At 46.3% G+C, this 17,203-nt stretch overlaps 1 protein-coding gene across 1 annotated transcript in view; it reads left to right on the top strand.

Annotated features, from left to right (window-relative positions):
- PHEX (phosphate regulating endopeptidase X-linked) overlaps window positions 1-17,203 on the top strand; it is a 198,516-nt gene that overhangs the window by 119,492 nt on the left and 61,821 nt on the right. Inside the window, exon 13 of the mRNA XM_060234072.1 lies at window positions 13,188-13,265. Coding sequence (XP_060090055.1) covers window positions 13,188-13,265 — 78 coding nt within the window. The remainder of the gene's footprint in view (window positions 1-13,187; window positions 13,266-17,203) is intronic.

Below are 17,203 nucleotides of genomic sequence, written 5' to 3' on the forward strand. Positions count from 1 at the left end.
GCACAACACAATAGACTGAGAGGATCCAAAGATCTGCATCCTGATTGGCTGCTAATTCAAACCGGCCAATTGGGAGGCAGTATCAGAGGATCCTAGGATCTGCCAATGAGAATGCATATTCTAATGAAGGATCCAAAAAAGGCACAGTCACAGGATGATCTTCTTCGTGGTCTCTGTGCATCACACTTGTGGGATACTGCGCCTGCGCTGGTCCCCGATCGGTATCTGTAAGAAAGCCCGTGAATTTTCCGCGGTCGGTGCCACTGGGCATGCGCAGGCGTCCCATTGCGCACACCCAACGGCGCCATCGCGGTAATCCCGCCAGTTCCTTTCTGACCGCTGCGCGAAGAAGCTGCGTTTTCCTCGTGTTCCCGGTTGGTGAGCTTCGGGTTTTACCCTTTTTTCCCCTAGCCTCTGTAAATATTAGCCTGTTTGTTGTTTTCCTTAGAGTAGTAGTTAGTTCTTAGTTAGTTAGTTAGTTAGTTTAAAAAAAAAAGTCTTTGTTTTTTCGGGTGCGTGTTGCGGCGGGTCGTCCTCCGGGATCTCCCCCCCCCATTGCTCCCTAGTTTTTCCCCTCTCAGAGGACTCTGAGAGGACCTTCCCAGCGACCGCTGTCTATGGACAGTCACTGGGGTTTTTTTAAGAGGTGCCAGGCCTGCGGGAAGAAGATCGCTCCTCCCGACGGCCATTCCCTGTGTCTTCTCTGCTTGGGTGAAGCGCACTGTGTGGAGGCCTGCCCACACTGCCTCCGCTTCTCCAAGCAAACCAGGAAGAACAGGGCAGCAAGGCTCTCGGCCGCACTAACTGCCTCGGCACTTCGCCCTCCGAAACCAACGGCGGGCCCTTCGGCATCGGTACCGAAAATGGCGGCCGCCCAACCCCCGACGGTCCCATCGGCTGATGCGACCTTAGTCGACGCGGAAGCTCCGAGGGAGCAGCAGCCCGCGAAACGGGCCCTCGAGGTGTCGGTCGAGAGGCCCACGAAGAAGCGACGGGAGGAAGCGGGGCGCGAATACTCCAGGAAGGCGAAGAGTAAGGAGAAGCGAAAGCGACCACGCTCCACTCCGCCTTCCCCCGACGTGTCGGCACCGATCGGCACCGAGCCGCCGAGAAGGGTTCCCCCCTCTCCGCTCCGCAGCCCCCCGACTCCAGGGGCCAGTGCGCGTCGGCCGCACAGCCCTCCAATGCCAAGGGCTAGTGTCCATCGGCCACGTAGCCCTCCAACGCCAAGGGCTAGCGTCCATCGGCCACGCAGCCCTCTGACTCGCCGATCCCCGGGCCCAGCGCTCATCAGCCGCAGCCTCCAGCATCGGAAGTGGAGATCGACCTAACCCGTCGATCCCCATCGGTGGCATCTCGTCGGCGGAGCATCGACTCGGCATCGGACGTTGAGGCACTACCACCGGCCGACGCGGCGACGCCTGCAGCGCCCAAGTGCGTGAGACGAAGGGAGCCGTCGGTCGAGTCGCGCCGCTTCCCACCGATACCCCCTGGGAGCAGCATAGATGGCAGTCGACGTATCCCTGCTGCCCGCAGTACCACTGGTACCAGCCAGCGGAGCACCCGGAATGGGAGCATCGGTCCGAAATGTCCTTGTTCTCCAGGACATCGCACCGATCCAGGCAACCATCGGCATCGGTCTCGATCCCAGCGGAGCGACGCGTCGCACCGACAGAACCCCCGCACCGACCACCGACGCCGACCCAGTCGCCACGGAGGGAGCCATCGCCACACCTGTCAGAGCGCTCGGGCCACAGAGAGTCTTCGCCATCGGGGTCGGAGAGCGACGGGGAGAGAACCTGGGAACCCTCACCGGATCCCAACACAGCGGAGGACCTTCCAGTCTCGCCTTCTGAAGACCTGCGGTCCTATGCAGAGATGGTCAAAAGAATGGCAACCACCATCTCCCTACCCATCTCACAGCCCCAGCCAGTTGTGGACAATAGCGTTTTTGATAGCGTCCAACGGGACACCTCCGCAGCTGTAGCCCTGCCAATGACCACGGTCATGCTACAGGCACTCAAGGACCCATGGAAGAAGCCATCCTCGGGACCGGTGTCCTTGAGGAAGCTGGACCATATGTACAAGGTCCAGGAGACGGGGGCTGAGTTTCTATTCACGCACCCAAAACCAAACTCAGCCATCGTCTCGTCTTCCTCGAGGTCGCGCAGGGTGCATTCTGCCCCCCCTGACAAGGAGGGGAAGAAATTGGATACCATGGGCAGGAAGATCTACTCGGCGGGGTCCCTGGGCGCCAAGGTATCGAACTATACGGCCTGCATGGCCAGATACCAGTACGCCATGTGGGAACAGCTGTCCCCCCTCCTGTCCTCCCTACCCGAGGACAAGAAAACCGCTGCCAAGAGATTGCAACAAGAGGGCCAGAAGGTAGCAAAGCAGCAATTAACAGCAGCGAAACACCTGGTGGACGTGTTTGCCTCGACCATCATGTCCGCCGTCTCCATCCGCAGGCACTCCTGGCTGAGGTCTACCGCCCTGCAGCAGGACACCAGGGCGCTCATCGAGGACTTGCCCTTTGAAGGAGACGGGTTCTTTAGTTCCACCACAGATAACGCCCTGCAGGAACTAGACAAAAACCTAAAGATCTCCAGGAGCCTGGGGGTGCAGGCACCCTCCAGACAACCCAGAGCCAGGCAGTGGAGCAGGTCCTGGACTAGGAAACCCCCCCACAAGCCGTCCTCAGACCAACAGTGGCGCCCACATCCCTCGCAGCCCGACAAGCAGGCCTACTCGGGAAACAACAGAGGTCGCTACAGCACCCAGCCTTCAGGCAAACCTAAGGGCGCCCGCCCCTCCAAGCAGGGACTTTCACTTTTCTGTACCACGCATCGTCGCCCCCACCCACTTCACTATCCGCCTCCGCCCTTTCCTGCCTGCCTGAGAGCGGGTCTCCTCAGACAGGTGGGCCCTTTCCATCATCAAAGAGGGCTACAAAATAGACTTTGCTCAGATTCCAAACCAGTCCGTAGTGATTACCACTCCTCCCTCCCCACCTCTGCTGGCGAAGGTGGCCACCCTCCTACAGAAACAAGCCATAGAGAAAGTACCAGCAGGGGACAGAACTGGTGGGTTCTATTCCCGCTACTTCCTGGTTCCCAAGAGGGATGGAGGGCTGAGACCCATCATGGACCTTCGGAATCTGAACAAATTCATCCTGTACCAGAAGTTCAGGATGTCCACACTGCAATCTATCCTGCCCCTCATCAACCAAGGGGATTGGATGGCCACCCTAGATCTCAAGGATGCCTACTTCCACATCAGCATCCACCCAGAGTTCAGAAGGTTTCTAAGGTTTGCGGTAGGCCCACAGCACTTCCAGTTCACGGCCCTACCATTTGGACTCTCCACAGCACCCAGGGTGTTTACAAAGATGATGAGCGTAGTGGCTGCCCACCTCCGGCTGCAGGGGGTGATAGTCTTCCCATATATAGACGACTGGCTCCTGGTAGCCAGTTCAAGGGAAAGTCTGTCTGCCCACATCACAACCACACTACGCCTTCTCGATGCCCTGGGTCTGCAGGTCAACCTAGAGAAATCAAAACTCACTCCATCAAGGACAGTGCAGTTCATAGGGGCAGTACTGGACACAAACCTGCATCGAGCGTTCCTGCCCGCCCAGAGGGCAGAGGACATCACCAACACAGTACAGTTGCTCCAGAGTCAAGGGTGGGGCACAGTAAAACAGCTTCAGCGGATGCTGGGGCTGATGGCGGCAACGACAAGCGTGCTTCTCTTCGCGAAACTGAGGATGAGAGACCTGCAGCTATGGTTTCTCCGTCAGTTCCGCCCAACCAAAGACTCACCTCGAAAGAGGTTCACTATTCCTCCTACGACGCTCCAATCGCTCCAGTGGTGGGAGTCGAGGGACAATATCTGCCAAGGAGCGCCCTTCCACCTCCCGGCTCCCACAGTGACCATCACCACGGACGCTTCCCAGTGGGGCTGGGGTGCCCACATGGACGGACTGTGCGTGGGGGGCCAGTGGCCTCCCAAGCTGGCCGTGCACCACATAAACTACCTGGAACTGCTGGCGGTCCACTTTGCCCTTCGTTCATTCCGCCCGAAGCTGGCGGGAAAGACGGTGGCACTGCTCACAGACAATACCACCGCCCTGGCGTACATCAACATACAGGGCGGGACGGTGTCCCGTCGCCTCTGTGCACTGGCGATGGACTTGTGGACGGAATGCATCCAGCACGACATCTTTGTGAAGGCCGCACATCTCCCAGGGGTCCTCAACATACAGGCGGACTCCCTGAGCAGAGTGGGGGCCTCAACACACGAGTGGGAACTCCAGTGGTGCTTCCTGCAACCAGTTTTCCAGCTTTGGGGATACCCACAGCTGGATGCCTTTGCCACAGCAGACAACAAGAAGTGCCCCATGTTCTGCTCCAGAGGGGGTGCCGACCCAGCATCCCTGGGGGACGGGCTTCTCATCCCCTGGGAGGGCCGTTTCCTCTACCTGTTCCCGCCCCTCCCCCTATTGACGAGAGTAATCAACAAGATAGCAACGGAGAGGCCACGTTGCATCCTGGTGACCCCCTGGTGGCCTCGCCAGAACTGGTTCTCCTCCCTACTACACCTGTCGGGGGGAAACTTTTACCGCTTCCCAGCGGAACCAGACCTCCTGTCATCTCAGGGGGGGCTGGTGCTGCACCACAATGTGCCACACCTGAAACTGACAGCGTGGCTCATAGACCCTTAGAGTTTTCGGGCAGGGTCCAGGAGGTCCTAATAAATAGCAGAAAACCCTCCACCAGGGTATCCTACGATAGGAAGTGGAGGAAGTTCTCGAACTTTATGGCTGACCGGCCAGGCGCACCAAGGGAGGCAGGCCTGCCGGCAATCTTTGACTTTTTGCTGTCCCTAGTCGACGCAGGCCTGGTCTTGTCTTCCATTAAGGTCTACCTGGCAGCCATATCTGCCTTTCACGAACCTGTGGGCGGATACTCAGTTTTCGCCCACCCCCAGTCCAAAAAGTTTATGAGGGGGCTGTTTAGACTGCATCCACCATCTAAGCCTCCCACTCTGTTGTGGGACTTGACACTGGTCCTAGACATGCTAACCAGGCGTCCCTTCGAGCCTATGGCCACATGCTCCCTGCAGCTCCTGTCCTGGAAGACTGCCTTTTTGGTGGCCATCACCTCTGCTCGTCGTGTGTGGGAGCTCACGGCGATGCGTTGTGACTACCCCTACCTAGCCTTTAGAGAATCTGGTGTCTCCCTGGCCCCAGATATCAACTTCCTCCCTAAGGTGCCCTCCCAATTCCACCTCAATCTAGAGGTTTGGCTACCCGCCTTTTTCCCTAACCCCTCCTCGGACGAGGAGCGGAGGTTGCACTCCTTAGACGTCAGGCGTGCCTTACTTTTCTACCTAAAGCGCTCTAAAGCCTTTCGCAGGGACCAGCAGTTATTCGTCTCATACACTGCGCCCAGACTGGGCGTCAGGATCTCTTCACAGAGATTCTCGAAGTGGCTGACGGAGACCATCAAGATCTGCTACCTCCTAGCAAAGAGGCCACTGCCGGGACCTGTTCGTGGGCACTCCACAAGAGCGATGGCGACATCGGTGGCGTTCCTGAAGGGCGTGCCCTTGGCGGATGTCTGCAAAGCTGCTACCTGGTCTTCCCCGCATGCCTTCATGAAGCACTATGCGCTGGACGTGCATGCTCAACAGAGGACTCGGTTGGGGACTGCGGTTCTACAATCTGTTGTCTCCGGTTGACCGTCTTCCCACCTCCAGGTATGCCTTGCTTGCTAATCTCCCACAAGTGTGATGCACAGAGGCCATGAAGAAGATAGACAGGTTGCTTACCTGTAACTGTAGATCTTCGAGTGGTCATCTGTGCATTCACACTACCCGCCCTCCTTCCCCACTGCTGACGGTCTCCCTTCAATAGGAGCTTTCAGCGGTCATGAAGGAACTGGCGGGATTACCGCGATGGCGCCATTGGGCGTGCACAATGGGACGCCTGCGCATGCCCAGTGGCGCCAACCGTGGAAAATTCCCGGGCTTTCTTACAGATACCGATTGGGGACCAGCGCAGGCGCAGTATCCCACAAGTGTGAATGCACAGATGACCACTCGAAGATCTACAGTTACAGGTAAGCAACCTGTCTTTTTCTGTTTCTTGGGGGTTGGGTTTTCCCTGCCCCAACTGTATATATTGCTGCATGTTCTGGTGCTTAGCAGTAGTTTGTAGTCACTTAGTAGAAATCCTGAATCACTAATAAAGAGCTTTAATCACTACGCAAGAGCCTCCTCATGCATCGAACCCAGTATTCAATACCTACCCTCCTCAGACTCTACCCCATAATCTCCAGAAATTTTCCAACTTGCAACTGGCAACCCTAACCAGGCCTGGCCACAATGAGTGTTCCCGCAAAGGCATCAAAGATGCCTAGCAAGGCCCCTGCCCATCCCCTTGCCTTTTTACTGACTGAAATTGAAGCCTTGAATACTGTGGTTGCTGAGCAACAGATACTGAAATAAACTGTTGCTTAAAGCTACGGATGATCCTTTAATCATTTTCAGATTTTAAGCTGCAAACTTTCTTTCTTTTAGTGTACTTTCTTTTTTTTTTAGATTTCACATTTTTTTGCAAACCTAGGGGCCTTTTCAAGTTTGTAGAAAGGTATGTCTTGCCCATTCACAGCTCTGGTCACTAGAGTTAAATATCTGACGTTGCTGGTAGAATATAAGATGGCCTGATACATTGTTGTGAGTTATACTTGCATTCAAACACATTTTATGCTAAATTTTCCAATGTTTTTTATTCCTTAGAAACTCAAATTCAACCCCCCCCCCTATTTTTTTTTTTTTAAAATAAGGAAGGAGTATACATGATAATGTTACCTTGGTTATTTCATTTTTGTGGATATCATAAAAGTGCTGTTGCAGTAGATTCTGGTCTTCAATGCACAGTGATGTAGGTATAGCCATCTTAAATGGTCATAATAAAATGTAATGTTGTATAGCGAGAATTTAGATAAAGACCTTTTAAATAGCTTGTTGAACATAAATCTAACATATTACTGGTACACAGATCATTTTTAGTAACTATGAAGAGTCTTTAGATATCCTGATCCTGTCAGAGCTAAAGTAGACTGAAAATAACAACAGGTATTTAAGCTCTGGTTTGGTTTTTGTCGTCACTTGCCGTATTAGTCAACTTTGATATAGAGAAGTAACAGGATACTTTGTGAGTTTGTGAAGAATTGTGCTGTCTATAACTAGATATTAATGACTTTAAAACATACATGTTTCTATTTGAATCAAACTGTAAATAAGTCAAGCAAAACTACATTTTGCATTTCTTTAATTTATCCTGTTATTAGTCACTTTTTTATTTTCCACAGAAACAGCATAAATGGTCTTTTATAATTCAGAAACTTTGGCATGGTTTTAATCTTTAAAGAGATATGAAATGACTGAAATAATTGTCAAAAGAACACATTGCTCTTAGGGGCTTCCCATATTATTTGTGAATAACAGGCCTTAAAATAGAAGATAAATATTAGCAGCATTCAGCAGAGAAGGCTAAACAAAGAAATGAAAACTCCAAGAGAAGTTAATAGTTTGTGGAAACTTTTCTTACTTGTCTCGTGTAAATTTCAGAGGTAAGATGCTATCTTACAGCTTCAGAATCTTTTTTCTTCTGACATCATATATAAAGTTACAGGACTTGAAGTCAATTGGCTTAGAAGAGTTTAAGGGCAGCACTGTCAATACTGTTATAGCAGCCTTCAGCCAGGAAATCAGTATGAGTATTAAGGTTTTTCTTGGGGAAGCAGTGTTTAGATTTAAGAAATGGATGTTCTGAGTTTCTTTCCATGATCTTCTGTCATGAGAGAATGCTACAGATATTTCCCATGACCAAAGTAGAAACTATTACTGGTATACAGTTGATACAAAATAAATTTACCATTGATGGATAAGTTCAGTAATTCTTAACTGGTCCCCCATGGGGGTAATTACAGTTATTGGTGGGCATTCAGGATTTTAGCATTCCCTTCCAAATCCTCCTATTGTTTACAGCCTTGCTCTGGTCTTGCAAACTGAGAGCTGTGGCTTCCTTTATTGGGTCAATCTATCTCATGTTCCTGCTGCTTTACATTTTTCTTAGCATTACTGTTCTTTCCAGTAACTCTTGCTTTATAATATAACCAAAGTATGATAGCCTCAGTTTAGTTATTTTAGCTTCAACGTGAGTTCAGGCTTAATTTGATCTAGGGCCCACTTTTGGCAGTTCATGATATCTGTAAAATTCCTGTTCAATGTCACATTTCAAATGTATCAATTTTTTTTCCCTGTCTGCCTTCTTCCTTGTCCAATTTTCACACCCATACACAGGTATTAATTATCTTGGTCCTGGTTGCCAGCAACACATCCTTACCATTAAAGATTTTTTCTAGCTCCTTCATTGCTGCGGTTTCTAGTTTCAATTTCCTTCTGATTTATTGGTTGGAGTCTCCCTTTGGGGACTTGTAATTTTCCTCCATAATGGCAATTTGCAGGTGTAAACCTCTCGAGTTTACTCACAAAGAGTTCTGGTACTTTTCATAAACTAAAACTCAATTCACATAATTGTTCTGTTCATGATGTTGTTGTTGTTCATGCATAGTCGAGTCCAACTCTTTGCAATCCCATGGACCAAGTCACTCCAGGCACTCCTGTCTTTCACCATCCTCCAAAGTCCGCTCAAACTCATGTTAGTTACATCAGTAATGCTGTCCAGCCAGCTCATCTTTTGCCATCCCCTTCTTCTTTTGCCTTCTGTCTTTCCCGGCATCAGGGTCTACTCCAGTGAGTGCTTCCTTCTCATTTGGTGGCCAAAGTATTTGAGCTTCAGCTTCAGCATTGGAACACGTCAGGGTTGAATGTCAGGTCTATCAACAACAGCAGCACCAACCCACCTTGATCCAGCTGTCTGTGGAGCTGATCCATGAGGACAACCAGCACTGTGTCAATCCTATGGCCAGGGTGGAAGCTGGACTGGAATGGGTCTAGGGACACTGTGTCCTCCAGGAAACTCTGGAGCTGCTCAGCCACTGTTCTCTCAATTGCCTTGCCCAGAACATATAAGAACATATAAGAGAAGCCATGTTGGATCAGGCCAATGGCCCATCCAGTCCAACACTCTGTGTCACACAGTGGCAAAAAAAATTATATATACACACACACTGTGGCTAATAGCCACTGATGGACCTCTGCTCCATATTTTTATCTAACCCCCTCTTGAAGCTGGCTATGCTTGTAGCCGCCACCACCTCCTATGGCAGTGAATTCCACATGTTAATCACCCTTTGGGTGAAGTACTTCCTTTTATCTGTTTTAACCTATCTGCTCAGCAATTTCATCGAATGCCCACGAGTTCTTGTATTGTGAGAAAGGGAGAAAAGTACTTCTTTCTCTACTTTCTCCATACCATGCATTATCTTGTAAACCTCTATCATGTCACCCCGCAGTTGACGTTTCTCCAAGCTAAAGAGTCCCAAGCGTTTCAACCTTTCTTCATAGGGAAAGTGTTCCAGCCCTTTAATCATTCTAGTTGCCCTTTTCTGGACTTTCTCCAATGCTATAATATCCTTTTTGAGGTGCGGCGACCAGAACTGCACACAGTACTCCAAATGGGACCGCACCATCGATTTATACAGGGGCATTATGATACTGGCTGATTTGTTTTCAATTCCCCTCCTAATAATTCCCAGCATGGCGTTGGCCTTTTTTATTGCAAACGCACACTGTCTTGACATTTTCAGTGAGTTATCTACCACAACCCCAAGATCTCTCCCTTGGTCAGTCTCTGCCAGTTCACACCCCATCAACTTGTATTTGTAGCTGGGATTCTTGGCCCCAATGTGCATTACTTTGCACTTGGCTATATTGAACCTCATCTGCCACGTTGACGCCCACTTACCCAGCCTCAACAGATCCCTTTGGAGTGCCTCACATTCCTCTCTGGTTCTCACCACCCTGAACAATTTAGTGCCATCTGCAATTGGCCACTTCACTGCTTACTCCCAACTCCAAATCATTTATGAACAAGTTAAAGAGCATGGGACCCAGTACTGAGCCCTGTGGCACCCCACTGCTTACCGTCCTCCACTAAGAAACTGCCCATTTATACTCACTCTCTGCTTCCTATTAATTAGCCAGTTTTTGATCCAGAAGGGGACCTGTCCTTTTACTCCATGACTCTTGAGCTTACTAAGGAGCCTTTGATGAGAAACTTTATCAAAAGCTTTCTGGAAGTCAAGGTAAACAACATCTATTGGGTCTCCTTTGTCTACATGTTTGTTCACCCCCTCAAAGAACTGTAATAGGTTAGTGAGGCAAGATCTTCCCTTACAGAACCCATGCTGAGTCTTCCTCAATAACTTGTGTTCATCAATGTGCCTACTCATTCTGTCCTTGATAATGCTTTCTATCAACTTTTCTGGTATTGAAGTCAGACTGACTGGCCTGTAATTTCCCGTATCTCCTCTGGAACCCTTTTTAAAGATGGGGGTGACATTTGCTACCTCCCAGACCTCAGGAATGGAGGCAGATTTCAATGAAAGATTACAAATTTTTGTCAGAAGATCCACAAGTTCAACTTTGAGTTCTTTCAGAACTCTTGGATGTATGCCATCCGGACTTGGTGACTTATTAGTTTTTAATTCATCTATCAGTTGTAGGACCTCCTCTCTTGTCACCTCAATCTGACTCAGGTCTTTCAACACCCCTTCCAAAATTAGTGGTTCTTGGGCGGGCAAAAAGTTCTCATCTTCCACAGTGAAGACGGAGGCAAAAAATTCATTCAGCTTCTCAGCCATTTCCCTATCCTCCTTCAGTAATCCTTTTACCCCATGGTCATCCAAGGGCCCCACTGCCTCCCTGGCTGGTTTTCTACTTCTAATTTATTTGAATAAATTTTTATTGTTGGTCTTTATGTTTTTTGCAATATGCTCCTCATAGTCCCTTTTTGCCTGCCTGATCACAGTCTTGCATTTGATTTGCCACAGCCTGTGTTCCCTTTTACTAATCTCACTTGGACTGGTTTTCCACCGCTTACCTTTTACAGCTTCCAATACTTTGTTTGTTAACCATGCAGGCCTTTTCTTATGCCTGTTTGTGCCTTTCCTAATCCTGATCCAACATGGCTTCTCTTATGTTCTTCTACAGAGGGAAGCCTTCTTTATTGACAAATACCTTCTGGGTTAAATGTTTCACTGGATTTAATGGCTTTTGTATAATATCTGTGTATTTTAAGTTTTTGCAGACTGTATACTGTCTAGTTCCCCTACGAGAACAGGTGGCATAGCTTCATTTGCTGATATTTAGCTTGTATGCATCACCATTAGGTGCAGGGAACCATATTGCCAAGTGAATTTTGTGACAACCTTGTATTGCTTTGTATGCATTGAGCAGTGGGTGAGTCTTGTTCTAATTTTTGTATGTACTCTTTGTTTTGTTTTTTAATAAACAATTTATTAGAATAAATAGGGTTTTTTAGTTCCAGATAGATGAAGGTGACCAGATGAAGAACCATTGAAACATGCAACATTAAAACCTGGGATACATGTAATCAATTACACCTCTTTGCACTTTAAGTTGGAGTCTGTCATATTTTTTGAACTCTAGTTGGAATTGAAAGTCACTGGCAACCACTTTCTAGACTAATTAGCTTATGGACTTTGGGTTGTGGCAATAGACTGAGCATATTGTATTTGCATTTGTATTGTTGTGCCTCTATGCAAACTAACTGAGTTGTGGTTTAGATGCATGATAGAATAATTATACAAAAATTAGAGACCACACTTTGGAATTGTTTGCTGAGCATTTACTGAAATAATTCATACAGTGTTTCTAGTGTTTTGGTAGCTTATACATTGTGATTTTCTTGTTTTGGTTTATTTTTTCCAGAGAAGCTGATCCCTGCCAGCTGTAGATTAGTTGTAAAAGCAAGAGATCTCCAGGCCCCAACTGGAGGCTGGCAACCCTATCATATGATCTGTGTCTTTCTATATACATTTAGTAATTTTCACATTATATTCAGCCTACATACAACTCAACATATGATTGAAATCCCATATTTATCTAGGTAAGGTAAAGGTAGTCCCCTGTGCAAGCACCAAGTCATTACTGGCCTATGGGGTGATGTCACGTCATGGTGTGATTTCCATTGCCTTCCCCATTGTCTATCCTTTATTCCATCTACCTGGGTACTCATTTTACCAACCCCAGAAGGATGGAAGGTTGAGTCAGCTTTAAGACAGCTACCTGAACCCAGTGTCTGCTGGGATCAAACTCAGACTGTGAGTAGAGCTTGGACTGCAGTATTGCAGTTTACCATTCTGTGCCACGGGGCTTTTTTTGTTTAGGTGCTGGTTCTCAATTTCATTTGTAAAGCGAATGCTTGTTAGCGCTTTCTTACAAACAGGAATACATATACAGGCATATTATATGTGTGTTCACATCAACATGTGAATGGCTGCTGTCAATGAATGAACATCCAGTATCCATGCATACCATGGAAAATCTGCCCAGGGAATTACATGTGTGCACTCATCAAATATTCTACTATCAGAGGCTGCATTCTTAGGCTGCCAATGTCCAGCAACATTAGAGCCCATTCTAGTTGTCTACTGCTGACAAAGACGAAGGACAGCAGGAATTGTCACCTGTCTGATCTCTCTGAGCAGGAGCAACAATTGGCATTTGGAAGGATCTCCTTGCCAGTGGCTGACTCCAGACAGGAAATAGGCAACGCCTTGCCTCCCCCAATAACGAGCAAATAGTGAGTTGGTGCTTGCTGTCTGGGCACTTCCTTATTCTGGCCACCATCACCACTTGGAAAAGCAATTGGTGATGGTAAGCAGCATTTGGTGCCATTTTCTGTCGTCTTCCTCTGTGTGGATGAGGAGGAGAAGGAAGTGATACCTAGTGGCAGTGGCACCAAGGAATGTCTCACAAAAGGCTTTCCAAAATGTGGACCTAGCCCTGTCTGCTGTCTTTTGAAGATCAAATTTACCAGTACTGTGACAGAAATCCATACATAGAGAAGGACATGGAACATGTTCATTGTTTCTGATTCTGAAGCTGATGACATTTGTGAAATGATACTGAGCCATGCAATGGTTTTAATAAGGTTAATTGTTTTCTGCTTCTGTTTCTTTCCAAAGGCAAAAGCTGTCATGGCAAAAGTGGGTTACCCAGAGTTTATAATGAATGACACATATATTAATGAAGTCATCAAAACAGTAAGTCATTATCATTACATTGTTGTTTGATATGATACATGAACATAATTTTTTTAAAAAACATGTCCATGTGCCCCAACTAGGTACATAGCTAGATGCACACTTTAAAAAGAAAGTAAAATGCAGGGATAAACAGATTTGAAAGAAAATAGACTCAAAACCTCAAAACACGAATATTGACTAGAAACCTCAGAAGTACCTAGGTAAAGGTAGTCCCCTGTGCAAACACCGAGTCATTACTGACCCATGGGGTGATGCCACATCACAATGTTTTCTTGGCAGACTTTTTATGGAGTGGTTTGCCATTGCCTTCCCCAGTCATCTGTACTTTACCCCCAGCAAGCTGGGTACTCATTTTACCGAGCTTGGAAGGATAGAAAGCTGAGTCAACTTATTTCTAATTAAAATATAGTGGAAGAGCCCAAACATGCTCCATCTCTCTTCTCCCATCTTCTGTCTTGTTTCTGTCCTTGTTCATACTTTTCCAATAGGGAGATTTTGACTTTCAAAGTACAGCATTCTTTTTGGCACTTCCAAATGACATCATGGTGTAATCCTGTTCCTGTTCTACTGTTCTCAATATCTTCTTTCCCAAGCCTGCTTTTATTATTGGAGAAAATACTGTGCATTGGCATGCTGTCTGGAGGGAACAGTGCACTGTAAAGATCTCACCTTCACCAAAGCCATTGTCTTGCTGTCAGGTTCTCATGGACACCACTTTCTCAGCATTAGGTTCCTGGTGCACCACAGGAGAGGTTTTTAAAGCTTTTTTTAAATCAGTAATTGCTGGAGCAATCTGTCAGAGCCCCTTGGGTTATTTCTCCTGGTTCCTTGCATTTAACACCGGAACTGCTTCCCAGCATGTGGATTCTCGAGGTTGGATGCACATAAGAAAACTAGACCTTTTAAAAATATATAAAGGTTTATTAAATGGTTAAAAGAATTCACTATGCAACAGTTTAGTAACAAGAAACAAAGAAGTGAACTTTTCTAATCCATTGTATACCTGAGTATTAGATAGCAATGTTATATCACTGTGCTATAACTACACATTAAGAAACAACAAAATGGGGGCTCCAAGTCACTATGGCAGCCATATAGAGTTGCCATTCTCTAGATGGGGCTTAGAGATCTCCCACTTTTACAACTGATCTCCAACTGGCAGAGGTCAGCTCCCTTGGAGAAAATATAATATAAATAACTGGTACCGATGTACAATAGAAAAATTATAATGAATCACTGGTCAGCAATAAAGTATTCACACTCTCATTATGTGTATGTTCTCATTGTGTGTACTTGTACACACAATGAGAGTGTGAATACTTTATTGTTGACTGGTGATTTGTTATAATTTTTCTCTTGGAGAAAATGGCTGCATTGAAGGGAGTACCATGCTGAGGCCCCTTCCCTCCCCAAACCCCACCCTCTCCCAGGTCCACCCAAAATCTCCAGGTATTTTCCAACACAGACTTGGCAACCCTACAGCCATGACAACCATATGGAGTTGCTGTAGAATATTTGTGGAAGGGGAAAGCTGGAAAAAAGACAGAAGAATGTGGACACCAAACTACCACATTTGGATGCTCTGTTGCCAACGTGTATGCCTTTGCATTTGCAGGGGGAATGAAAATGGAGAATTCTTACACTGTCGCCTTGCTTTGGGAAGCAGTTGAGTTTTTCTAGTTGAATTTTTCTAGTGTACTGGACAAGCAGATAGATATTCCTTCCCCTGCCCTTTACACCTCAAGGACCATATTAGTCATCATCTACAATGATCACCCAACTGAGAAGGTTTTATTCCACCACACACAGATACAGCATGGGATGGTCTTCCTTTTAATTGAGTATCCTTGTGAAAGATACCTGAGATCACAAGTTCTTGGACTAGAAGGTGGAGGGTGGATTGGAGCTGTCACTATCCACCAGCATATTAACAGGGGTTACTTTGTACCTTTTCTGGCCTATTTCTCTTTCTTTTTCTCTCTCTCAATCATCTCATTGTTTCCTATTACACACTCTCTCTTTCTTTCCCTTCCCCCTGATGCATGTGCTATTCATGGCAAGGCTTTACAGGTACAAATGGAACACAGTACAAGAGGTTAAATCTGTTTGTGCAACTACAATGGTGCCACTAGGGCTTTGTGCTTGTTCACAGTTTCCATAGTTGTTCTGAACAAGCACAGGGTATGGTTTGGGAAGAAGAATTTAGCCTCCTGAGATTATCAATTTTCACTTTTTAAAAAATTAGCACTTCTGTCTGAAAAAAAAAAACCAGACTTGAAATTGTGCAGTCAACACTAATTGAGCTCTTTCGGGCTGAAAAGGGTGGGGCTGTGTAAGATTTTCCATTTCAGTGTCCTTCACACCATTTTGTTCTCACTCCCACCCAAAAAGGTTAAAAGCAGAATAAATTATGTACAATAGAATAAAATATGCACACTGCTTAATGTGCATCATTTATCCCATTCACAATATCCAGCCATTCTTGGGTCAAAGTTTAGTTTGTCCCCATGCATATTCAAACTATGATTTATTGTCATCCCTGATCATTACTTAGTATCATCTTTGCAGATAACCAAAGGTGAACAACAGAATGTATTGAAATTAATGTGTTTGTGCTATATCCTTGAGGGGGGGGGGGGGATTTTTAAAACCGCAATGATGTTTGGTTCAAATGTGATTTAGAATTGTAATTTGCTTGCAAAGGACCCATGATTTTGCATTGTCCAAGATATAATGGCTCACACTGGCATATCTAATTCCCTGTGGAAGTAAAGGGATATTAACTTCCTAAGTGCTGCGTTTCTCTTCTAAAAATCTATGCTTTGCTTTCAGCTATAACATTTTCCCTTGCTTTGCACATTTGCTTGAGTTCTGCTTAATCTCCTACATTATTTACATGAGTCTTCGTTAAGCATCACATCTCAGGAGAATGAAGTTTTTTTAATTGAAATAGAAGATGAGTAAGTACTCCAAGATTTATTTAATCCATAAAAGTAAAGCCTTAACCATGTCTAAGGTTATATTTATTTTGACCAGGGGTGGAATTCTAGCAGGAGCTCCTTTGCATATTAGGCCACACACACCCTGATGTAGCCAATCCTCCAAGAGCTTACATCAAGGGTGTGTGGCCTAATATGCAAAGGAGGTCATGCTAGAATTCCACCCCTGATTTTGACATATGTGATATCACTATCTTTAAGATAAAACAAGGGTCAGCTGTGTTACTGGAACAAATTAATATGTTGGATTCAGCCAGATTTTCATTCAGTCTCACCAAATGCTTCTCCTTACTACAGCCCCGTCTTATATGGCTTTTGACCATGCAGGTCCCATGATCCCTAATGTATCCTTTTTTTTGTGGTTATTGGGGATTTTTCCATTGAACCATATGAACATGTTCATATCCTTTTTTAAGTGGTTATTGGGGATTCTTCCATTTTTTTCAGCCTTCAAAAACCTGGCTGGAACCAGCCCAGTAACAACTGCACTTGTTCTCAAAGTTCTACTAATTATTTAGTAAAGACTTGATAGTCCTAGGTTCAAATCCCTACTTGCTATGAAAGACACTGGGTGCATTCATAGTACACTAAACAATGTGTTTTGCAACTCAATTTTTACTGTGTAATAATAGCAGAAATCCAGTTGCAAAATGCCTTATTTAGTGTAGTGTGAATGCACCCACTGAGTGATCTTAGGCCTGTCACAATCTCTCAGCCTAACCTACCTCTCAAAGTTATTATGAGGTAGAATGGAGGGGGGAGGGGAGTTGTATGCTGTCTTGAGTTCTGTAGAGGAAGGAGGTAGGATAAAAATGTAACAAACAAATGGTAAGTGTCCCATAATTCCACTGAGTTTTTCAAAAGTACTAAATGTACCACACCCTGAGGCCAAAGTTCTGACTTCCATAGTTAAAGCAGGCTGTGAAATGAAAACAA

Source organism: Heteronotia binoei, chromosome 3 (assembly GCF_032191835.1).
Source record: "Heteronotia binoei isolate CCM8104 ecotype False Entrance Well chromosome 3, APGP_CSIRO_Hbin_v1, whole genome shotgun sequence".
Taxonomy (NCBI): Eukaryota; Metazoa; Chordata; class Lepidosauria; order Squamata; family Gekkonidae; genus Heteronotia; species Heteronotia binoei.